The sequence below is a fragment of the Callospermophilus lateralis genome, chromosome 10, assembly GCF_048772815.1.
Source record: "Callospermophilus lateralis isolate mCalLat2 chromosome 10, mCalLat2.hap1, whole genome shotgun sequence".
Lineage (NCBI taxonomy): Eukaryota > Metazoa > Chordata > Mammalia > Rodentia > Sciuridae > Callospermophilus > Callospermophilus lateralis.
This window is the reverse complement of record NC_135314.1, coordinates 109,868,525-109,894,626: the sequence shown is the minus strand read 5'-3', so window position 1 is coordinate 109,894,626 and position 26,102 is coordinate 109,868,525. Positions and strand designations below refer to the sequence as shown.

The 26,102-nt window shown below is 39.9% G+C and overlaps 1 protein-coding gene and 1 pseudogene across 1 annotated transcript in view; both read right to left on the bottom strand.

The window, feature by feature from the left end:
* The window catches only part of Tiparp (TCDD inducible poly(ADP-ribose) polymerase), a 29,515-nt gene extending 18,252 nt beyond the window's left edge, over positions 1–11,263 (bottom strand). Inside the window, exons 1-2 of the mRNA XM_076867364.1 lie at positions 11,089–11,263; positions 8,166–9,126 (exon numbers count right to left, since the gene is read on the bottom strand). Coding sequence (XP_076723479.1) covers positions 8,166–9,079 — 914 coding nt within the window. The 5' untranslated portion in view covers positions 9,080–9,126; positions 11,089–11,263. The remainder of the gene's footprint in view (positions 1–8,165; positions 9,127–11,088) is intronic.
* Positions 11,264–21,307: 10,044 nt separating this feature from the next.
* LOC143408524 (transmembrane emp24 domain-containing protein 2 pseudogene) lies at positions 21,308–22,233 on the bottom strand (annotated as a pseudogene).
* Between the last annotated feature and the right edge of the window lie 3,869 nt (positions 22,234–26,102).

The window sequence follows — 26,102 nt, the reverse complement described above, 5'->3', positions numbered from 1 at the left end:
AGAAGGTGACTACAGTGAGACAAGCTTCAACTGTGGACTAACGAGGAAGTGAGACTTAACTTCTACAAGAACAGCTGGAATAGAAAGCAGACTGGTTTTTAAAATTTGTGCTTAAAAATTTCATAACATGCCTTATACTACCTTAAATTATGCAGTTACAGATTTTTATGAAAATGAATCTTTCTTTTAAAATGAAATATTTTTAAAACTGAGAGATTTCTATCTTACCTCAAAATAGACCAAAATGTCTCTCCCTTGTATTCAAGGCACAAATACTGATAACCTCAATTTTTTTTTTTTAATTTGACAGTACTTAAAGAGGACTAAAATTTTTTTATATAAAACTTTCTTACATAAGTATAAAATCAATAGTATAGTATAGCATATATAAAATCCTATAACATGCAAATGTAAAATGCTTAAGTATGTTGTTTTCAAATAACCTTAAGCAATTCAGAACTCATTTACACATAAACAAAATACTAATTATAAAAATTATCATAAAACATCCTCTACTAATCTCTAGCAAGATCTAATCTATTAGCTTAATTTACTTCTGGTTTGACACTTAAATTTTGACACTTAAATTAAACAAATGACTACTTTAAAAAGGTTTTACTCAGAATTTTCTCATATTTAATAGTTTTATCTTCCTCCCTGCCATTAATCCAGATAAATTTAACTGGTCAGTGAAATAACTAGAAACATGTTCACTATTGGCTTGTTATGTATTGGTGCTGAGAACCCAGAGATGAATAAACAGCTTGTAGTAGACTTGTGATCTGACTGTAAACAAACTACATCAAATTCATCAATGATAGTTATTCAAGTAAATGGGGTGAGCAGTTTCCCACTGAAAAGATATTAAGAGATAGATGTTTTTCCTGTCTATGTTTTGTAAACCATGATCACCTTATCTTCAATCAGTAATTGTTTCTGGAAGAAAGAGAGTCTATAAACCAAGATTTTCCGAAACATTAGTCTAAAAATTTTTTGAATATTAAATTAATCCATAGACCACTTCACACTATGCTACTGATGTCTGGCAGCATTCGGATAATCAAAAATGTCAGAAAGCAAGCAAGCAAAGCTTCTTCAATTTCACATCCTCTATCCAGATTCAAGGATGTCTCTCTTCTATTTGGATTAGAATTAAATCTGAAAGGCAAATCCAGCATTTCTTCAGTGCTTAGTTTTCCTTTCCCAATGCCTGGAAATGAAAGAGCTAAACCAGGTGACAGAAACCTAAGAACAAAGCAGCAGGAACTTATTGAGGGTATTTTATGCAGTTTGCCTGCTGTCTACCCTGATCAGCTATGGGAGCAATGAAGATCACAGGGTTAGACCACACTCTGAAAGCACACACAATAGAACAAAGTTCACCCTTGGGCTCCTCATTCCCGCCATTCTTCACTACTTCAGTGCTAGTAAAAATTTCAAGCGAAGAACTCTATGGCCATATATCATATGAGAAGGAACAAAATAAAAATCCCTTAATTAATACAAAAAGGGGGAACAAAAACCTAATGTAATAGAGAAATTCCTGTTATACACAGCCTAAACTAAACATTTTCCATCATTATAAATAGTGCTGCTTCAACCAACATGACACAAACTCTTCCTCATGCTCAGGAACAATACCACCAAGACAGAGGACTTCCATTTGCATAAAGAATACAAATTTACTGAACTCTTTCTCAGATAATTTAGTCATGAGAGATTCCTACTATGCTCCTTACACAACTTTTTGTGGTACACACAATTCGAAAGTCACTGGTTTCTGCAGACCAGTGTGAAAGGGAACAGTCACTCTAGCATTCTCACTCTTACAAGAGCTTATCCTTTCATTGTGATGACCATGCAAAGGCTCTTTAGTGGTCAAGCGGATGTTACCAGTAAGTAAACAGCAGTGACCAGAGAAGGACTGAAAAGGGCCTGAGGAGACAGACATTTTGTTGTGTAGAAACAGCAAATATTAATGCTTAGTTAGCTCTCTTCTATGCTTGTCTTAGTAATAGTAACTGGTTAGGTCAGGAAGAAAAATTGGAAGTTTCACACTTGACAACTAAAGTTTATTAATATCATCAACTTCTGAGGTTCCAGATCACAGGACTATTTACATCAAAAATTTTATGTACAGACTATAAATATTTTCAAAAACCAAGTTGAATAAGTGATTTTACATAAAGTTTGCAAAAATTTCAAAATGTATTTCAGAACCTATCACTTGTAATTTCAAATTCTTCTACAAAGAAGGAATTAACTGCATTAAAAAATATGAGGCTTGGACTGGGGTTGTAGCTCAGCAGTAGAGTGCTCGCCTAGCACAGGTGAGGGGAGCACCACATATAAATAAATCAAATAACACTGTGTCTAACTACAACTAAAAATAATTTTTTTTTAATGTAAGGCTTTCAATTATAGTTTCAGAATTTAGGCTGGATGAGGTTTAACACTTGAAGGAAGAAATTTTAAATAGGGGAAAGACTATATGCAATATAATTCCTAGGAAGCACTTAGGTAAATAATCTAAATATAAAAGCAGGCATACATTAATATAAAAGTAAGCAATATTTAGTTCAAGAAGTTCCCTTCATGTATGAAATGTGGTTTATATGCTCCTAGAAATTGTAAACTTTAGATGTATTTTATTCCTTTGTACAGTCTGTGTTTGTGGTGTTGCAAAGTACAGTTCAACCCAAGATCTTAAGACTATTACCTAACAATTTCAAACCCAGAATGAAATAGAAAATGGCTCAATCTTCAGCCTTCTCGTCTTTTTTTCAAAGATACAAAATCACTCACACTGCTATCTCAAGACTCTCAGACTTAATATAAAACCAGAGCTCTACTACTTTTACAGTATTTTTTAATTTACCAGTGTCCAATATTAACCACCTGTTCAGAAAGTTGTGTCAGAAAAATCATAACTCTAAACTTGTATTTCATTTTCCTTTATAAAAATGTTATACATGTGAACTCAGTTTTCCTCCCACAATTCACTAGTAGGAGTGTGATAGTTATTAAAGGTTGTTGACATAGGTGAAGAGGACCTGACTTCCTATTTAAATGCAATTCAAAATCATTACCAAAGAATGAAAAATCTGGGAGTCTCAAATCATGGGATGAAATAAAAAGCTATAAGAAGATAGTCACAATTTCAAATAGCTGGATTTTAGCAACATTCTTCCAATAATCGAGGTCTATTAGCGAAAAGCAGACCCCAAACCTAGAATAAATCGAAGATCACGACCATAAACACAAATACACAGAAGAATTTCCAAATTTACCTTTGCTTTATGATAGAATGTACATCTTAGAATCTAGAAATTCTGGTTTAACAAGAAATAGGAAATAGAGTTACAGGACACAACAGAGTTAATCAGTCAAAAATAGCATTTTTTGCACACCCACCATGTGCAAAAGATTCCTTTTTATTATTTATAAAAAGTAAAAAAATAAAAGCTTGGGACCCCATTCAATGATAAAATACTTAACTTATCATGCAGTTATTTTTAGGAACTGTTAGAGAACCTTATAAGCTACTTCTTCCAACTAATTTAAGTCATAAATCTTTGCTTTTTGCAAGGTTCATTTTCATTACCATAGATAGACATCAGGAAAAGAGTGACCCCAACCTGAAGCCAGGTGACAGCTGCTTCAAAAAGTCTAATCTGCTTATTGATGAAAAGCAGAAAGGGAATAAATGAATGATTGCTATTGATTCTCATGATAGCTCTACACAGACCCAGGAACTTCTCTAGATTAGTATAGATAGAAGCTAATTAGTTTTATTTCATATGTAAATAGCAGCATAAAGAAGTACAAAAAATTATTCATTGGACTGCTTTATCCGAGAGCACAAGGCACACATTTTGAAAGTCACTTCAAACACAGTTCTTGCTTATGGAGCTCTCTTTCTCTTAGGCAGGAATTTTTAAAATAAATCCAAACTCATACAGCTGTGTATATTCAAGAAATACCAAAAAGTCACAAGGCATAGTAAGTTTCAGCTGTTCTCTTCTCTCCAGTGTTATCAATAACACATAATGAATTAGTTCATACATCATCGCAGCTGTGCAGGCCAGCGCTAACTAGGCTAATTTAACTATTCTAGTACAGTTCAGTCAGGAGCTTGCTCTAGTTTAAATTAATTCACTGAGAGTTACATAGACTACAACCAAAAAATGCTTTCTACCACCATTAATATAAATTTCTCTTTTGTGTTTTTACATAGTTTCTGTGAAGTTATCTAATGGGACTGTCTCTTGGACATAATAAGAGACTGCTAAGAGCAATTAGTTATCAAAATCGCTCAAAAACTAAGGTTATGACAACACTCTAGGTTAAGCCTTAAGCAAGTAAACTTTCTCTTTTTTCAATAAACATTAACTCCAAAAGAAAAGAACTCTGAGAAAAACTAACCAGAGATTCACAGTTTGCAATTTTCTTCTTCACTCCTACCCTCTTCCTGCAAATTCAGAGCTAGAACACTAGTCATTGCATCACTAGTCATTTTTTAAACAGCAAGTAATCTCCAAAAGATGGTTTGCAGTGTATCCCTTTCTTGATGGGTAGCAATAACCAGAAAACTTCTTGCACACTTTGAAATGAACGTAATGTGAAACCAATGGTGATCATGGTTGCTGAAAAGATCTATACTGCTTCAATATTTCAACTATCCACACCAGTACTGGAGTACAGAGATAGCAAGGCTCTTTCAAAAACACAACATCATCTTCTAATAAGGATGAGTGGCTAAACTGTTAAAGACTGTTTTCTTAATGAAAAATACAACATTCAGTGTTGTTTTCTCAACTGCATATTTGGAAAATCTTCAAGGCCCATCCCATGAACAAATAAAACTTCAGCATCAAATCTGGGGAGTTTATACATATATGACTAAGTTCCAGGTGATGCTGACGATAAACATCTATAGATAAACATATAAAAGCAGAGTGAGAAAACAAAGGTGATTGTATCAAAATTTAATTACAATGAACCAAATAAGCACATATTACTGAAATCCGATTATACATGTTTTTAATATCTAATTATCTTGCCTAAAGAGCTGTTTCCTTTTCAATTTCATTCCTGACAAAGTGAACACTATATATCTAATTTAGAATAACATAGATATTAAACCCTCACATTGTTTGTGAAGTAAATTAAAATAATTTATCTGCATAGTTTGAAACTATGAACTTTTGTCTCTGCTAGGGAACCAGACCTATGAACTTTCCCCAAGTTCCACATAATAAAGATATTGTTATATTGGGACCTGGGATATAGCTCAGTTGGTTCAGTGCTTGCCTCACATGCACAAGGCCCTGGGTTCAATCTCCAGCACCACAAAAAAAAAAAAAAAAAAAAAGATGTTGTTATAGTATAGAGACTTACCAAATCATATAAACTATTGAAAACAAGTAGGATAAACAAATGCCATTCATTATTCACTGTTCCTGAATCCAAATACTACTGGGTCTGATTTGGACATATAAGCAGCTGAACACACACTTCCTGGTTATGTGCAATCTGCACAGATAGACCAGCTCTACAGGCCTGACCACAGAGATTAATAGCTTTAGCCAAATAATGTGGTAACCATGTGAACCTGGGCTGCTCCAGCTTGTTTGTGAATCTCTCAGCAAGGCTCAACATGCCGTTATCTGCATCTTGTTGCCAGGAAACACAACATCGCTTTGGAATACAAGGAAAACCAGGTTGCAGTGACCACAGGTCAACTTCCCAAAAGCCTAAATTTTGACACTTAGCTATTTACAATCTTTATTTCTTCCTGTTCAACAGTTCCTACTTTTTGCTATTTTATCAGAGCAAGACCATATACAATATTAATTATGATAGTAGCCACTCATACTTTTTTCCCCTCTCCTAAATGTCAGATAAACATTAATTTACTTGATTAAAACTGATTTGGAAATCAAGTGCCAACTTCAACCATTTTATAAATTGAGCCAACAATGCATGCTTTGGGTCTTGTATCTATTCTTCAGCAAATACTAAAGGATAATATACCCACTATGCTGATGACCCAAGAAGTCCCAGATCTTCTGGGATCAAAATAACTGTCTTGCATTTGCTCATGGTAACAAAATGTAATGTAGTGCATAATAATCCTGCTAGTTTCTTCCTGAACAATTCAAACACAGAAACCTAAGTGTACCAAGATGCTCAAGTACTAAGCAGACTGGAAATGTGATTTGAAAGAGTGAAGTGGGAGGCTACTGCTCTGCAGAATTTTGCAATTTGGAGATGGAAAGATTAGAGTGGCTTTGAGAGTATGTACATAAAAAATTAATTACCCTTGACACAGCAATTAGAACTGCTAGCTCAGGGGCCAACACAGGTTTTGAATGATACCTTATTAAAAAGATTTTTAAGAAAAAATGAGAAATGTTTTTCTCTTCCAATGTTGGCATTAAGAAATAAGGGCTGGGGTTGTAGTGCATTAAATCATTAAAACAACTTACTTCTAGTAAGGAAAACTAAATTCTTGACATGACCTTACTTTTATCCAAGGGGTCTTCTATATTTCTTTAAACTTGAGCCTTAAACTATTTATCATCTTGTTCCGCACTTCTCTTCTGAAACAAGATGCACAGTTCCAGTTTCATGATAATTAAGTTGCTAAGAAGACATGGACCTGGGCACTATGTAAGTGAAATACTGAAACTCTGAGAAAATCACTTAATCAATACTAAACTGGGACCAAAAATTAAAATAACCAAAAACAAAACAACAACAAAGCAACCCTAATACCAACAATGCTCTGGAACCATGTCAGAATACAGAAGGTTGGAAACAAGACTAAGAATTTGACAACTTGTAAATGGTTTACTGCCACCATTCGATGACTCTCCAGACACTTGGGTAGTGTAACTTAACTTTTTCTGTTAACATTTGACCCTTAAGGAAGTTTTTCCTCTGGCCTCCTGGGTTAGGATACTCAGTATAATTCCCCTCCCCCTGTGGGTTATGCCTCTTAGTACCAGGCCAAGCCACTCATTATTTATGATGTTAAAGGTTGCCCTAAAGGTCTTCAAAGTCAGGTACCATGGAAAGTGTTCTAAAATTTTAATCCTTTCTCTTGATCAAACACAAATATCTATTAATATCCCACACTTTTAACTCCTTCTACACTACAGGAAAAACAACTTAGAAAAAGAAAGATGAATGTACTATATACAGCCATTTTTGCATATCAACTTTACAAGTGGTAACTACCATTCTCCTCATTTTAAATAAAATTCAGTTACAGAAAAATTAAAATGTGGCAATGTAAATTCCATGTCAGTGAATACTGCTTACACAGCCATACTAAGAGGACTGAATTATGTACAAACACATTTTGCAAACCAAAATTCAAGCATAGTTTTTATGAAGGGGATAAACATTTCCATTAACATAAATCCTCCCTTTACTCACTGTAAAGACTCTTCCAGAATTGAAAAGAAAAATAATAAAAACTGAATTGTGGAAACTTAGTAGTAAAATGCTTTAAGGAACTAATAAAAGAGATTTAATGTATTCTGGCATGATTCAGAAGTATGGGAGGAACTTCTGAATCATTCACAGAAAATGTGTTTGTACTACTAAAAGTGAAAAAGGCCACAAATATCTCCAAATATTTTCCTTTAAAAAAAGTAGCAGCTACTCATAGTGCATTCTATTGTCGTGTATAATTAAAACAAATTTTAAAAATAAAAGATATGCCATTGAATATAAAAAAGTAGTAGCTACTCCACACGCAAAATTTTAAAATTAGACAAATTAGGTATTGATTATGTTATAATAAGATTTATCATGGGATTGTCTTTCAAAAGCAAGTTCTCCAGTGAGATTAAATTAGTACTTGATATACAAAATTCAATATATGTGCAACTTCTCAGTCACATGCACCCTGAACGAAATGACATCTGAATTGTTCAAATCATAAAACCTTCATTGTCAGGTTAGGTAAACAGCCTGCATTCAAGCATCATTTAAAAAAAAAATAAAGATAGCATAAAGCCAAAGGAATAACGACAAAAAAAAAAAGAATAAAACCTATATAGGTTTTAACTACTGAAAGAAACTACCATATTTCAGCCTTTTTACTTTCTCTAAAGCATTTAGCAGTTTTTATAAGTTGTCATGATACATACCCGTACTTCATTCTCATTCTATCATTTTCTGGATTACAATAAAATCTTTCCAAGTGCTCCTGAGAATCATTGGATACACTCTGCCACTTCTGAGTAGTTGTCCTCTTGATCTGCCAATGATATGGTAAAACTGTGTGATGCTTCAAACAATCCCTGCCATAAATACAAGTGCCTTGCAGAAACTCCATGCAAATTTCAATTCCATTCTCTTGGTGAGTGTGGTACTGTAGCTGGTTTACCAGCTCAAACACAAGGTCAAGGGAAGCCTCCTCACTCTTGTCCTGGAAGAGCTCAGTACTCAACTTATCACTGGTGTCCAAAATGTACTGGATTGTAAAACTGTTGTCTTGGAAAACCCCTGGAACATAATCCATGACTTTGTCTATGCAGTCAGGGCTAGTAGGAATATCACTTGAAACCGGATGCAAAAGGTCAGTCTGGAAGTGCCCTGCTGTTGAATCAGCCACTGTCCCACTGATGGTTTCTGGTGGAAAGCTGTGATCCTGGATTGGAACCACTTGTTCTGGAGCATCAGTGGAAGGATGGGCTTCCGGTATTTGGCCCCCAACATTTGTCCCATCAGGAATCAGGACAGACACATTGTTTTCTGCTGTTGGACACGGTGAATTAATTTCCAGGGGTTTTTTCACCATAGGTTCATGTAAACTGCTCTCATCTCCACTCTGGTCTCTAGATCTAAAAACCCCATCAAGTGATCCAGATTCTAGCAAAGTGTTTAATATTGGTCTCAAAGACCTCAGGGTTCCGGTTCCCAATCTCTTCTGATCCGACTTTTTCTTAAAACAAGTCTTCAATGGAGTGATCTTCTCAGAGAGTCTCATTTGGCATGAAAAGTCATCAGGAGGAGAAGGAGGCTGCACTACACAGTCTGGCTCAGGTTCGGTGGTTTCCATTTCCACAATGTGGGTAAGCTCCAATTCCTCTGCAGGGTCTAAAAATCCTATCAGGAAAGTAAGAAAGATGATCATTTACAAAATGACAACTGAATCCCATTCATTCATTAAAATGTTTTGTTGGTCTGTGACTAAGTCACTGAAAGTACTCCTCCTGTGCTATATTTAGTCTCTACAGGTCAACTTTAACTTAAGAAAGGAGGGCTTCAAAACAGCACAAGCTATTCAAAATCAAAGCACAGGTAAAGGCAGGCAAGAAAGAATGCCTTTAAACAAGACTTTGGCATTTATTTGAGGATTTAACAGTTTGTAATTCTGCTGGGTATGAATTTTTATTGTAAGGCCAGGGTGGGATGAGATGAGAAACAGACACAATTGTGTCTAGATGAAGACAGCAAAGAAACCACACATCTCAGCTTTGTGGTTCTCTTTACAGTTGTTTATGTATCATCGGCTTCATGAGTTGACAAAAACTTGGTTTCTTTGTGGGGGAAAAAGTTCAAATGAAAGATAAACTTCAAAGTTAGTGAATTTGGGGGTGTGAGAATACACACAGAAAACAAGGAACTATCAATTGAAGTGTTGTTACATGGGATAAACCCAGGAGCCTGTTAAGCATTTCTATACTAATAAAGTTCCAATATACTCCAAGAATGTTGAAGACCTACTATTGCAATCCCCTGAAAAACATTACCACTACTGAGAAGGAATATCAGGCCTGTAGTTTCAGCAATAATAGTGTGTTAAAAAACAAACACAACTTCCATTATGGGTAAACGTCTAATTTTTGTCTTCAGAAAAGTTACATATGTGAACGTTAAAAAAAAAAAAAGTAAAGGCATATTACAGAAAGGAAGCATAAAATACACACCCAAATTTCAGATTCTGAATGAACTCCTGAAAGAAATTTTCTTACAAGAATCAGAATCCTTGAGTAAAAATGAAATTTGAAAATATTTACTGAGATTGTGCCAGGTGAGAAAAATAATGAGCAATTAATTCTCTTCTCTTGTCCAATAAACTGAAAGAGCTCTTTGATGCAAAGGCCCATGACTTAATCAAGTATGCACGGTAGGTGTCCAGTACAACGCCCAGCACAATGCACACAGTGGGTGTCCCATAAATATTTCGCTAGCTGAATTAATGAAGAAAAGGCATGCGTTAAAAACTTTGTTCTTGGTTGCTTGTAGGTCAAAAACAAAAAGAGTCCCGAGAAAAGTAAATATTCAAGTCCTAATTAGAGAAAGTCATTATCTGTAGAAAATGAACAACCGAACTTAGAAAACACGGAGCACGGTACATGACAAAGTGCTAGTCTAAGTGCAAAACGAAGAGGTGGAGGAAGGAGGGTTCAGTGTGAGCTGGCATTGTTAGGAAAGCTTCGCGAGGCAGGGACCTGACACGAGACATAAATCAACTGGAAGGCAGCCAAGCCAGGCGTTATTATTCATCCTCCGGTGCTCCTGCCTCCAGGCACAACTGGCACAGCCTGCGGTATTCCCTGCACACCCGGAGCCCACGCACGCACACCGACCACTCCCCCGCCCGCCGGCGCGCCCGCGGACGTGTGCGTGCACACTCACTCGCGCTCCCACCGCCGCCCGGCCAGCCCGCGGCGCCGCTGGACCCCGTCCCCATCAGCCGGCACCACAGGGACCAGCGGTCGAAGGACGCGGGTGGCCGCGCGCCGTCCGCACCCGCCGCGGGTCCGAGCGGCGCCTCCTGCCGGCCACCCGCCCGCTGCCCTCGAGACCGCCCGGAGCCCGCGCCGGACAGCCGGCGCCCGGCGGGCAAGAGGCGCCCGAAGTTCTGGGGGCGGCCGCCAACTTCGCGCCGCAGCCGGCCGCAAAAAGGGCGGCCTCGGCACGTCTACCGTTGCACATCTGCCGGCGACGGGCGGAGCGCGCGGCCGGGCCCGCCGATGCCGCGCCACGGGCGGCCAAGGCAGCCGCCGGAGCGCGGCCCGAGCGGCGCCGCTATCCCCCCGGGGTCCCGCCGCCCCGGCTTACCTCAGGGAGAGCGGGCACGGCGGAGGGCCACGGCGGACTGTGGGGGCTATGGTGGGGTCTGGCGCCGGCGTCTAGGAGCCGCGGGTCAGCGACGCGGCGAGCCGCGCACGGGCCATCCCGCCGAGGACAGCGCGCAGAAAGCCGCACCGCTCTCTGGCCGGCTCGCTCGCTGTCACCTCGGGCTCCGCTTTAAGCGGCTTCCGGTCCCGCCTCCCGCGGTCGGGGGCGTGGCTGGGGCGGGGCCCTCAGGGGGCGGGGCCGAGGCCGGCGCTCGGGGGTGCCGGAAAGGGGCGCCGCGCGTGCGCGCTCCTGTACTCGCGCTGAGGTCCGCTGCGGTTCTGCGTTGGCGCCACGTGGGGGCGCGGCGGGCTCGCTAGCTGCGGGCGGACGCAGGCTCCCATCGGTGGGACGAGGCTCCTGCTCGCTGGCTGCTGGGCGGCGGGCTGTGTCTCTCCCCGTCTCTTCACCCGCCGCTGCTGGACCCGAGGAGACGCACCGCCGCGTGCGGGGTAGCCACACGGGGTCGCCTCGCTCCAGACGCGTATCCCGGACCCTCGCCGAGCTCACCTCCGAACCCAGGGCTGCAGCTGCGCTGTTTCCTGTGTTGCAAAATGCCTTGATTGCGATTCCTGACGATGACTAGATTTTTAGTTTTGAGCACAGAAACACTACAAGCTCGTATAATCTCCACAGAAGTAAGATAATAGAAGTGTTCCAGCACACAGAAGCCTGGAAGAGAGGAACTGGACCCAGATGGTGCGGTGGTTCCGAGCCTCCGCCCCGGTCTAAGCCAGGGTGGTGTCCCCAGCAGGCTTCTCAGTTCACATTGCATCAGGGCAGGTGGGAATGGTAGGGGCGGATTTCAGAGGCCAAAAGACAAGAAACTCTCGGTCTAAAGCCTATACGGAGACAAGATCTCCGGCTCATCTACTCATTCGTAGACTTGCCTAGGAGCAAATATTTGAGTTTAACTCTGACGTCTTACGTTTGCTTTATATTTTTTTCTCTTCTACTCTGTTCCTTTACTTTCCTTTCATGCCTTCGTTCAGACAATTCCACTCTCATCAACGACTAGGTTGTTATACATTCCTTATGCCTTTACTAGTGTTTCGGTTAATGACTGTTCAGAGCACCCCAAAAGGTACTGCCTTTAAGCAATAACTGTTTTGTTAACTCATGACTCCGGAGTCTGGCTCAGGAATTCATTGGGGGTGCAGTATAGACAGCTCATCTCCACACCATGATGGCTGGGCCCTGGCTAGGATGGCCCACTAGGGCCACATGTCTCAGAGCACAGCGATAGCTTTAGAACCTCCTAATAAAAATAAGATGACCATGAAGTGGGAAAGAAGGTGGAAGGTAAGAAAGCTGGAGCAGAAAGAAGACTGTTGGCCTGTCACTTCTCCTCCTGGCTGACTTAGGCTTCCTCATGGATGGTAATCTTAGAAGAGGGGCATTCCAAGAGAGCAGGCCTCTATAAGCAAGCCTTTGCTTGCACCGTACTTCCTGTGTCATTGGCCAAAAAGCAAGTCATATGGCTGAGCAGCACCAGTATGAGAGGGGACCACACCAGTCCCTGGATATGGGAGGTATGGTTCATTGGGATTATTTAGGTTAGGGATAGATTACCTTAATGTAGCTAGAGATTAAAAATTACTACCAGAACCAGACACAGTGGAATGTATCTGTAGTCCTATGTGCTCAGGAAACCAAGGCATGAAGATCAATTGCTCCCAGGAATTCAAGGCTAAGTGTGTGTGTGGGAAGGCACACAATGACAAGGGACCAGAATGTAGCACCTTAGATTAAAATCCTTCCTCAGGCCCTGAACTGCCTGCCCCCCTTGAGGCAATTGAAAACTAGTTTCTTAACCTGTCTATTACTGCTTTCTGAAAATTAATTGCCTTAAAGTGAAAAATGGCACCAAATTCTGAACTCAACACTTGGATTTAGATTCCTCAGATTATACTAAAGTTCTAACTGTTCCAGAAAAGGTATCCATCCCCAGCTGGGTATAGTAGCCATTGCCTATAATCCCAGCAACTTGGGAGAATGAGGCAGGAGGATTGCAATGTTGTGGCCAACCTCAGCAATTTAGCGAACTCCTGTCTCATAATAAAACTAAAAAGGGCTTGGGATGTAGCCCGGTGATGCAACCCCTGGGTTCAATCCACTCTACCAAAAAGAGAAAGAAAAGGTATTCCCCACCATGTCCACCTCAGGTATGATTCATAGAAGATAATGGAATAGGAAAATCTTACAGAAACAGAAACTGACAGATTGATTGACCAAGGCAATGGAAGCCTTGCTGTACTTATTTGATATGTCTTATGGTCCAGTGACCACTGCATGGTTCCCATTTTCTCTGTTTCTGAATGAATGTTATCAACACCCTACCCTGTTCCATGACCAGGCTAATTTATTAGGTAGGACTGAGGCAGATTCCTTTTCTTTAGATATTGATTGCTGGCTATGCCGATCCTCTTTCTCCGTGGGCAGTATCCCTGACACCACCAGGATTCTTGGATCCTGGACTCACTTCATGGCAGTGACTGGATGGCACTCTGCGTTTCCCTAGGGAGAGAACTAGTATATTCCTTGTATGAAAAATTAAAAGAAGGTTGAACTAGAGAAGATACCTGCATGTTGCCTTTTCTGATTTTTTTTCCCCCTTTTTGGAGGCGGGTGGCAATGTGCTGGCTGACACATTTCTTTCCCTAGATCCCATGGGTGTGCACGAGATGCAGTGGGGGGACATGTACTCAAGATTTCCAGGAAGGCACTTCCTTTTCTAATACAGAACCACCTCTTCCGTTTCTTCTTTTTCTCTCTCTCCTGGAATACTGACTTGCAGATGGAGATAGACTTGTGTGACAAAAATAAAGGTAAATACCATGTGGAAAATATGAAGATGAAAAGCTAATGGTGCCGCGACAGGAGAAGGAACCTGAGCCACTCATAGCATTCTCAGGCAGCTGCCAAGCCTGGGAGTGGCTACTCTTGAGTATATTAGTATTAGAGTACTCTTGAGTTATATCTGAGAAATAAGTCCTCTTTCGACTATAATATTTGCTGGTAAGTGTAGCTGAATGTAGTCTTGGTTGACTCATGAACTGTAAGTTACCTTCTGACTAGTTTTTTTGCTCACGGGCTTTACCAGTTAGATAGTAGCATGACTTGGTATGTTGCAATACAAGAGCTGTTGCAAAGTAATATGTCAACTTTTTTATGCTGATTTCATAGTTATACCAAATTATCTGAAGATTAAAACATTACTAAAGAAAATATAGGAAGTAGAGAGAAAAAAAATAACACTACTCATAGTTAAATGTCTCATTTTAACATTTTGATATAGTTATATTCTCTTATTTTATGGGTTTTTTTGTCATTATTAGATTACTGTATATTTATGTTATTTTACCTAATGTCATAAACATCTTTCCATGTTAATACACTCTTTAAAACAAGTAGCTATTTAATATTCCAAGTAACTATAACATGTTTTGCTTATCTGGTTCCTTGCCATAAACGTGGCAATTCGCTCTTCTGTTTTGTGTTGTTTTAATTAATGGATTCACTGAGTATCACTTGACTACTGCATTCAAAGGCCTGGCTTAAGTGTTGTAAGTACACAGAGGCTAAGATGTGGCTCCTCCCTAATGTTCTTCAAAACTGCAAAAGACACACACCTATTTGCCATACATGACTATATGCTGTCACATAGAATGGCCTTTTCTTTGTGGCTATTTTTTTATATAAGCTATTTAATTCTTTTGAATTATGTTGATAGGATGGAAATGTGTTAATTTCCAAGTTTCTTTTTATTTCTAATTCTGTCATCCTCGTCTGCTGGATTTGCCTTAACAAAACTGATGGGTTCATTAGGGTATCCCAATGAACTATTTATTCACATGAAAGCCTAGACTTCTTTCTTGAAATTTCAAGGCCTCCACTTTTCATTGTCATTAACAGAAAATTAGATCAAGTGTAAATATTCTGTTGCTTTCTGTTCTCGCAATTATTAGTAATAGTTAATTTCCCAACATCCTTCTGCTGGGAAGATTAGTTTTGGTTACCACACCAAGAAGGAAACAATGACTAAGGTGACTAACAGAACACAGTGAGAGACCTGAGATTTGAAAACAGAAGCTTTGTTCTCAGCATCACTGTGCTGAGATCACAAATGGTGCACCAGCAGTTCCTTATCTGTGAGTGCTAAGTTCAAGCTATAATGTTTGCTGTGGCTGCGTGTAAAAGGGTAATTTATTCTTTCCCTTGGAAGAAGTTTACATGTGCATGTAGCTGATATATCCAAAGTGAAAGAAAAGTCAAATTCTCATCTAGGCAACTGAATTACTATTGTTTTTAAAAATCTATGATTAAAAAATTTGTCTTGCAGTTATTAACAATGGCCAACTCCTGGAACTTACCTGAATGGAAGACTTCCTGTTTCCCTGAGAGGGACTTCTGCACCTTTGGGATTCTGCAGCAAGACAAAATTTTTGGCTGAAATTCATTTGCCTTGAGTGAGTTTTAAATAAGGTGTTGGCAGGAGGAGGTTGGAAAATGTTATTCAGGAATATATCAGAATAACCAAAGGCAGGGAATTTAATTACTTGATTTGATTCAACATTCATAGCTTTTGAAACTATCTTAAACATGCTTTGGTAACTGTAAATTTACAGTTCACATCTTTACGTGGTGATAGAATGTTCACTTTGCAGACCATTTTCACATAAGAACATATCTCAGGTATAATCTCTTCTCTTGTGAAACTCGCTTTTTTTTCTCAGCCCTGGAGAGATGGGCAGAGCCCTCTGGTTGGAAGAGGTGAGAAAGTACTAGGCCTAGTAGAAAATAGAGCAGATAAAGTATGAACAGGAAGAGTTCTAAAATGCAACAGCGAGTTCACAGCCTCTGTGGTTGTGTGAGACTTGCATTTGTAAATTGCCTAATCTTCTATGGAAATGCCTGTTTTTGTAGGATCAAGTCAAGTGTGCTTCTTAACTCCCTCCAGTTTGGGACCTGTTGAGCAATCCTTACTGCACAGACTGGCTGCTGTCATATGTAACTGGTCTGGGTCTATATGAGATGATGAAGTCCCCAGATGTTTTTCTGATCATTCACTCAACTGATCCAACACACATTTGCCAGGTGTCCGTGTGCCAGGCACTAGTTGTTCAGTAGTGACCAGTCTCCACAGTCTACCCTATCTGTGTGCTTATTGTAGTAAAGTTTGTGAACTGACCACTCAGAACCACCCAGAAAGTCTGCTGGGTAAACCAGCTGCAGATTCCAGCCTCAGTCTAGACCTCCAGAATCATAAACTCGGAGAAAAGGGCAGAAATTGAGTCTGCACTTTGAAGTTCCCTAGATTCTGCTGCTTTAAGAACTTACAGTCTCTTAGAGCACTTGGATGTATGGAGGAGGTGGCTCAGGGGTGTGGCTAAATAGGAAACAAACAGGAGAGGAAGTAACAGGATGCAGATATACATGCAAAGTGCTGATAATACCAAAGCAATGTGGGAGTTAAGCCAGAAGGGAAGATTGCCAGCAGCAGATGTTTTTAAGTATCTGGAAGTATTATTCCTTAGAATATTAATAAACTCAGTTGTTTCTACTCTAAGTCTATTTAAATCTAATAAAAACAAACAAAAAACAACAACAACAACAACAAAAAGAAACCTTGTCCTTTGGAAATAATTCCCAAGTAACAGTGAAGTTCTTGCAAAGCACATGCAGCAGAGATCATCCAAATCAACAGCACTTGTACTTGTGGGCATTTGTCCAAGGACATCATTAGAGTTGTGTGTATGGGTTTGTTACAAGACAAATGAACTGGGTCTGAATGCTCACTTCCATCCAGTCCCAGATCCACTGCTTCATGGGATGACATTCATTTCTCCACTCCTTGTGCTGTCATGAGACATTCTGGACCATAGTTTCCATTTTTATAGTGCGGCCTCTGCAAAGCCAATACTATTTGTAGTAATTTTTTTTTCTCCCAGCAGAGTAATAGACCTTAGCAACCGAACTCCCTAGTAGCCTAAGTTTTCATATTAATGTAGTACTCAGTGTGGGGATTTGGGCAATCTGGAGAGACCACTGGGTGTCACCTGACTTTCATCTCTGACTCCACCAAGCAGACAGTACCTGGACCACAGATTTTCAATCTGGTCTATACTTGAGAGTCACTTGAGCCACATTAAGTGTATGTGGCTATGTATCTATTTCCAGTCTGCACCAGACTAATAGATCAAAATTTCTCAGGTGAGGCCTGTGAATTGAATAGGGCTTATGACTTATTTATCTTGTTGCCCTGGCTCTTAGTAGAGCACAGGTAGTCCATAATCCATGGTTTTATTTATTCATTCAACACACATTTATTGGGCTGGGGATGTGGCTCAAGTGGTAGCGCGCTCGCCTGGCATGCGTGCGGCCTGGGTTCGATCCTCAGCACCACATACAAAGCAAAGATGTTGTGTCCGCCGATAACTAAAAAATAAATATTAAAATTCTCTCTCTCTCTCTCTCTCCCTCTCTCTCTCTTTAAAAAAAAAAAACACATTTATTGAACATTTGTGTTCTAGGCAATGTATACGTATATACATTCGTTTGTACTTATTTGGGGGTTTGTTTTGTTGTTGTTGTTTGTTTGTTTTTGCAGAGCTGGGGTTCATACACATGTATTAGGCACTCCTAAATGCAAGGGAGACAGCATGGAATAGAACAAATGGTCAACCCTTACAACATTCTAATGGGGGAAAACAGACAAATGGTATAAGATGGTGATGAAAGTTGTAAAATCAAGCATGAGAATGGTAAGACAGTGACATACTTTATCAATCAGGAACACGCTGAAAATAATTATTCACCATCAAATCAGAATAGTACAGATGAAACAGGGACAGTCCTAGATAAACCAGGGTACACGGCCATCGTACATAAGGTGTCAGAGAGTGCCGTGGGAAGGCAAACGAAGTGCTTTGAAAAATGATGTGCTGTGCAGGGAAAGCCTTCCTGAAAGAGACAGGAGCCTGAGGACAATAAAGGCACAACCGAGGGAATATCGGAGGTGCCCAGGCCGGGGCAGGCTTGGTGTGTTGAGGAGAATCGCAGACGCCAATTAATTGGAGTAGAGTGAACAGGAGTGCTGCTGCTGAGGTCATGGGAGCCAGGGCACATAGGTGTTTCAGTCTCATCTTAAGGACTTTGAACTTTACCTTGAGACAGAAATCAAAAATCACGTAATATACTTTTAAAATAATGACTGCTGTGTGGAGAAGAGCCTTGTAGGATGGAAAGAATAAAAACAGGAAGACATATAGTTAATAGTTCAGGCAAGACAGTATGGCAGCTAAGACCATGTGGTAATTGTGACAGTGGCAAGAGGTGGTTAGATTCTGGATATGGGAGGGTAGAGCTCAGAGGATTTGCTGCTGAGTTGAATGTGGAGTATGAGAGGAACAGAAGAGCCAGCGGCCACTCCTCAGTTTTTTGTGTGAACAACTAGAAGAGTGGAGTTGTCACTCATTGCGATGTGGAAAGATAAGCTTTGGGGAGCCAGGAGAACAAGAGTAGTTTTGATCATGTTATGATTGAGACATTGGATAATGGATATGAGGGGTTTGCAGGCAATTGGATGGTGAAGTCCAGAGTTAGGGGCCACGTTGGTGCTGCTTATTGCCCAGTGTCCCCATTTCTAAACCTACATAGCAAATCCATTGGCTGCTCCTTTTGACATGTTGGTCAACCAGGAAGGCCTACAAATGTGAATTGTAAGAAAAATCGTTCTGCTTTTGCATAGGAGGTAGATTTATTCTCACAGGTCTGGAAGCGGGTAGTGTTGCCCCATGGTGTCCACTCATTTTGTAACTGAAAGCAGTGAGTTTGCCTTGGTGAGGGCACAGCGGGGCACAATCAGATCAGTGAAGGTAGGTTTGTGGCTTTCAGCAGGTAAGGAGCCTTGAGGGATTCCCTCAGCAACCCAGCCAGGGCTTCCTGGGAAGGACATGCATGTCCACCCAGGAGGCACTCCCCTTGCCACATCGAGAGGGGCATATCCTGAGCATGCTCAGTATAAGTCATGCTTCTTCACCTATCATGAGATTAAAAAAAATGACAGATGGGACCTCCACTGGATGGAGAACTTGGTAGTATCATGAGCAAGTTTACTCTAGGCCACCTAAAAAGGGCAGGTCAGAATAACAGGGATTTTGGCTGGCTCCTTGTAAGGGTCTATGGAGGGCCTAATCTGACAGCAACTTTTATTTCTTTTTTTTCTTTTCTTTTTTTTTTTTTTAGAGTGCCAGGGATTAAACTCAGGGGCACTTGACCATGGAGCCACATCCCCAGCCCTATTTTGTATTTTATTTAGAGATAGGATCTCACTGAGTTGTTTAGCACCTCGCTTTTGCTGAGGCTGGCTTTGAACTTGCAATCCTCCTACCTCAGCCTCCAGAGCCACTGGGATTACAGGTGTGTGCCGCCACATCTGGCTAGAAGGCAATTTTTGAGACACCATAAAGTCATTTAAAGGGGCAGCAGTGTAGATGATTGTCCCTGAAAGTACCTCCCTAGTGGCTGTTTCCTGATTCTCCAGTAGAGGCACACAGTAATCCCTGCAACAGGAGATGTGACCTGACAGCCCATGTTCAGGGAAGCTGACAGAATAAGAAATGACTTGAAGCTAAAGAAGTGAAACAATTGGCATTTGTATGCTCTGTAAGTCTAAAGAAATAAAGATAGCCAGGTCAATCATATTAAAATATGAAAATGAAAAATGGATACAGGCTTATGCAAGTTTCTACTAATGTCAGCTAAATCTGGCTTTAAACAAAAACTTATAGTACCAATTAGAATTCCCATTATTTTTTGGCTTCTTGCCTGTAGACTTTAAAGAAGCAGATGTCTCTGATTTTCAAATGTAAAACAGATGGAAAAGTACTCTACCAGGGAACTCTATATTAAGCTAAAGAAAAGACCTGCATTATTATTTACTATGTGCACTATTTTGACTTCATCACCTGCCTGAGACACTCTGATTTTTATTTTTCATTTTCTGAAGAGTTAGTTAAATTAGAAGTCAAGGTCTAAATGTGTTTTTCTCCATGATCAGTGTGTTTAATTGACACTAAGGTGACCTCTTTTTTTTTTTTTTTTTTTTTAAAGAATTGTTTATTTACTGAACCTGGGGCATATATTAGATACACAACCAATTTTAAATTTACATTTTTTAATTCAATTTTGAAGTGTTTTCACACACAAAAAAAGAAATTGGTATGCAACAGTTGTCCTAAGGTGAAACAGTCACCTTATCGATAAACTGTTGCAAGTATTTTCACCCAAGGCTGAAAAATTGTGTCCTGAACATGAAAACCTGTAACAAATTTAAATTAATTATATAAAACTTGTTACTTGTAGTTTTCCCCTTGCAAAGATTTAAAAAAAAAATGTACAAGTAACTAATATACATCGGTCACAACATAATCCTGGATCATTTCCACACCAAAACCCGATGCTCCTTTAATTTTAAACCCATCATCAGAGATCAAGAGAAAGTCTTTTCATTTTATATAAGACGAAATTCACATGTACCAAAAAAGAAAGACCCAGGAGAAACAAAAACAAAAACCCTAGTGCTGACACTGATACTCAGTGTCTTAAAGTGGCCCAAAGGCCACTCTCAAAAATAAAATAGTGGCTGTATATCTCTGCAATGAAACCCAAGAGGCTTTAACCCTTTGGCATCAGAAACCCAGATTTTTTCCAATTATGTGAATGAACACTTCCCACGTGCCAAGCGTGAAAAAGGGGCTGTGCCAGTGCACAAAAGAAAAGCTAGCATTTGCTCAAATACCCAGAGAATCGACTTTTCAGAGACTTCTTATGAGGTTAGGCGGAAACAAACAAACAAACAAAAAAAGATTATTAGCTGCTTGTGTCATCAATTTTCGTGGAGGTGATTGAGTCCTAAGGTCATATGTAAAAATTTGGGGCAAGTCTTATGTGTAAAACAAAACAAAAAGACCAAATATAAACACACCCAGCCTGATAGAACACTCCCAGTGAGATAGCACTGCCATTAGGCTGGGCAGAAAATGTCAAGATTCAGACTGTTGCTTCACTCCATGAGTCAACAAAATGAAACTTAAACGACTTGAACCACAGGATGAGGGAGTCCAAAGAATGCAGCCATTTTAGTAAAGTACTATCAGGCTTTGTGTTGCTTTCCTGCATTTAATACAAAAGGGAAATAAGACATAATAAAGACTATACTCCTATATTTCATTTACAGTGTTTGAGTTCTGGAAGGACCTATATGATAGAGGCAACATTCAAATAAGAAATTTTATGCCCATCAAATGTCAAATTTTCACTACAACTTTCCTAAGAAGGTTTTTCCCCCCAAAATCTATTAATCACAAAGAAACATAAGCTGTGAATGTACAGTTCAGAAAATAAAAATGTAGAAACTAATGACATTATTATGACCAAGATGTTTGGTAAACAAGTGAATTGTGAGTTTGGGATCATCAGGAAAAGGCCTTTTAAACAACCCTCCGGACTTCAAAAAATCTCTTCAGGTAGTAGATCTGTCCCAATGTCATGGCAACTAGAACAAGAGCTTCAAAGAAGGACCAAAGGACCACTCTGCTGTTTGTGTTGTCATTGATGGCTCTGTGTATCCTCTCCCGGACTTCCATGTACTCCTGTTCGTGCTTTACAGCTGTCATTGCCACTGCCAGTTCATTAATCATTTCTTCTAGCTTGTTCTGGTGAGCTTCTGTTTCCATGTCTTGTCCTTTTGGAGCCTCCCCAATGTCAATGGTGAACATCACTATCTTGGGAGTCATGGTAGACATCCTATTACTAAAACAAAACTTGTGTGTTCCATCCATGTGAGCAGCAAATGTGTACTTCCCACTGGACGCTCTGTCTCCTTTTTAAATTCCTTTATTGTCAGGTCCTGTAATCTCCACGTCGATGTCCCAGGAAGCCGCCCTCCGCCACCTCGAAGATGAGGCCCATCTTAGTGCCCGAGGTGACCCGTTCGAAGAAGCACTCCTCCGCGTGCACGTCGATGCTGACGAAGTAGCCCGAGGCAGCGGCCAGGAGCACCAGGAGCTCAGCGACCGTCACCATGGTGGGGCTGGGGCCGAAGCCAGGACCCGGACCGCGGCCTCCACAGCCGCCGCTGCCTTAACTAAGGTGACCTCTTAATGTGGAAGTTTTGCAGAGTCACCAAAAATAATGTTTCTTTGGTTAAAAATAATTTCCTATTGAAATGAAATTTTATGACCATAAGAGAGAATAGAAAGTGAAACTGTTTTTAATTAAGGTTCAAAGTTAACAGCCAGGAAATTTTAGCTACATCAACAGGAATCTAGGTACAGATCCACTGGTGAAAGTGAACAGGCGACGTCAGTGAGGAGCCAGAGGAGCACTGTGGATTGACATGGTTCTTCTTCCTCCTCTCTACTGTTGAATGCCTGCTCTAAGTAACCACTGGGCATGCAGTGTCTGACTTCAAGTAGCATGTGGAACAAGAGGCCTTACTCAGTAATCCCTGCAATCAACATGGAATTGTAAACCTTAGTAACTGCTTTAAAGAAGTACAGGGTGCCTCGACTGAGACCTGACCTGGAGGAGGGGGTCCTGGAAGGCTTTCTTGGTGGAGGAACATCTGGCTGAGCTCTCATGATTAAGTAAGCAGCAACTACATCAAAGGGAGATGGCGGAAGAGTTAGTAGTGGTCAGGAGATGAGAACAGCAAGTGCAGAGCAGGAATTTGAAGACTTTGCAGAGTCACCTAGAGAAATCTGGAAACTAGAAAGGAGAAGGCAAATGCCTGGAGATGATGAGGGATATAGGTATTCAGGCCTGATGGAGGGTTCCCAAAGAAAATGGAAGTCATTGAAGTGTTTTAATCAGGAAACTATGTGACTGTGTTTTTATTTTTGAAAGTCAATCTGTAATAACAGGGAACTTTCACTTCCAGTAATAGATTAGGTAATTCAGTCTCATAGTCTTACCAAGAAAAACCACAAAAATCAGATAAAATATTTTTTAAAATCACTCTGAGAGGTAATGTGAAAATGAAGAATCTAGAAAACTAGATCTGGCAGAAGGGAAATTGGAGATTGAGAGCCACTTTTTCCAAAATGGTGGCTACAAAGCTGTATAGAACTTTTGGCAAACTAACAGGGATAGGAATATTGTCAGTTTGCTTGCTGCTGTGATTTAAAGGTCCAATCAGCACAATTGTAGAGAAGGAAGAGTTTATTTAAGGGCTCACGGTTTCAGAGGTTTTAGGCCATAGAAGGCCAGTTCCATTCCTCAGGGCTCAAGGTGAGACTGAACATTATGGCAGAGAAATATGGCGGAAGGAAGTAGCTTACATATTGGTCAGGAAACAGAGAGAGACTCCACTTTTACAGATACAAATATATACACCAAAGCCATTCCCTAATTCCTACCTCCTCCAACCACACTCTACCACTTCAGTTGCTACTCAATTAATCCCTATCAGAGGATTAAATCACTGATTGGGTTAAAACTCTTACAACCCAATCATTTCTCCTCTGAACTTTCTTTCACTGTCTCACAAGCAAGCTTTTGGGGGATACCTCACATCTAAACCACAATAGAATATAAAATTTGAGGAAGGTCAAGGTGAGCTATGCCAGACTTTGGGCTGAGAACCCAAACAAAGGATGTATTGGGAGTAAGAATAAACCAGAAATTGACCAACCCTCCTACTTCAGCTCCCCCCAAGTCTTCCAATTGGATTGGATTAAAGTGATTTAGAATTGCTAGTGGCATTAACCTCTTGCCAAAAGCAAATGTGAATACTTTTTGGAGCAGGAGAATACCGTTTTAGACCTCTAGATATTGCATTATCTAAATGCAGTATCTAGCACTCAATGAAAATAACCAGGTTAGCATTCACAAGCCCATGGGATAAGTCAAAGGACATCGAAGTCAAATTGAAGGTCCTCCTGCTGGACAAATGAAGCAATTTGAATAATAGAATAGAGTTGATAATTCATTATAAAATATCAAATTAAAAGGAAATCTGTGAATCTACCAAAGTACTCAGAAAGAGGGGAGGGTACCAAAAAGGAAAGAAGGCTCTTCTTTCCAGAAGACTGTCAACTAATGTGGACAAGATTGACACAAAGTCATTTTACACCAACAAAATAGTATTTGATAAGGAAGGATTCTCAGTGGATGCTAATAACACTAGGTGACAGGTTGGAAAACATTCTCATAGTCTCCAAGTATATCCTCATACAGAGCTCATTAATATCAAAAGAAAGATAATTTGACAACAGCAAAATCTGACACACTACCTTAATCAAATGATTGAACTTAATTGTCATGGGACTCACAGGCATCATGTGCTTATTGATGTTGATGAGGAGAAGGAACAAATTGTCATCTACATAGTATTTTTGCCCAAAATATTTCATCTAAACCTAAGCATGGAAGAACAATGAGAACAGTCCAAATAGTAAGACATTCTACAGAACTCTTTAAAAATATATCAATGTCATGGAAGGAGAAAAAAAGACAATGGAGCTATTCTAGACTACAGGAAACTCCAGGCTGTGTCTGGTCTTTACTTAAATACTGGATGTTTCAAAAGATGTGTGTCATTCAGACAATTGTGGAAATTTGCATATGTACTGAATATTAGATACATTATGATTGGAATGTTAAAAATTTTTTTTTTTTCCCCTTGGAGACAGGACCTCACTAAGTTGCTGAGTCTGGCCTGAAATTTGTGATCCTTCTTCCTCAGCCTCCTGAGTTACTTGAATTACAGATGTGTACCACCGTGCCCCACTGAATGAATGTTAAGTTTCTTGAGCGTAAGAGAGATATTATGATCATGTAGGAGAATGTCTTTGTTCTTAAAAGATAGAGGTACATGTTGAAAAATTGAAGGAGGAAGCATCATTTTAAATGTTGAGAACTCTCACATGGTTGAGGAATATCTGTCTTCACAGATACACGTGCGTATGCATGCAGTTCTGACTTAGCAGGACTATAAAAAGGTATGGGAATACAGGGCCATAAAAATGACCATGCATAATGAAGCTGCATATTGATCTTAATAATCAGTGGGAAAAATTACTATTGTTCTTGATCTTCAAAAATCTTTGGGCTGGAGCTATAGCTCAGTGGCAAAGCTCTGGGTTTGATCCTCAGCACCACATAAAAATAAACAAATAAAATAAAGGCATTCTGTCCATCTACAGCTACAAAAAAAAATATATTAAAAAAAAAAATCTTTGTCAAGCTGGGCGCTGTGGTACATGCCTATAATCCCAGAGGCTGGAGGCTGGAGGCTGAGACAGGAGGATCGCAAGTTCAAAGCCAGCCTCAGCAATGGTGAGGCACTAAGCAACTCAGGGAAACACTGTTTCCCTGTCTCTAAATAAAGTACAAAATGGGGCTAGAGATGTCACTCAGAGATCGAGTGCCCCTGAGTTCAATCACCAGTACCACACACACACAAAAAAATCTTTTTCAAAACATTAAACTCTTGTCTGTAATCCCGATTGTTTGAGAGGCTGAGGCAGAAGGATCAAAGTTCAAGGCCAGCATTAGCAACTTAGCAAGACCCTTTCTCAAAATAAAATAAAAATGGCTGGGAATGTGGCTCCGTTGTTAAGTTCCCAGGGTTCAATCCTTAGTTTAAAAACAAACAAACAACAACAACAACAAAAAAAACCAGAAAACTCTCACTGGTCAGTTATAAGTATAGAAAAAAGAAAAAAAAAGTAAAACTAATTTTTATTTAGTACACTGTCATTTAAAGCACTGAGAACATTCACTGAAGACTTAAGTATTTAAATTTCATCATGAAAAACTGAACCAAGAGTAGTTTGAACAGAGCTGCTGTGTCTGATATAAAACTTGCCATCTGGTTGGAGCATCTTTTCTGTGCCTTCACAAATTGCCATACTCTGTTCTAAGTCTGGATTGACTTGCATTAGTTTATC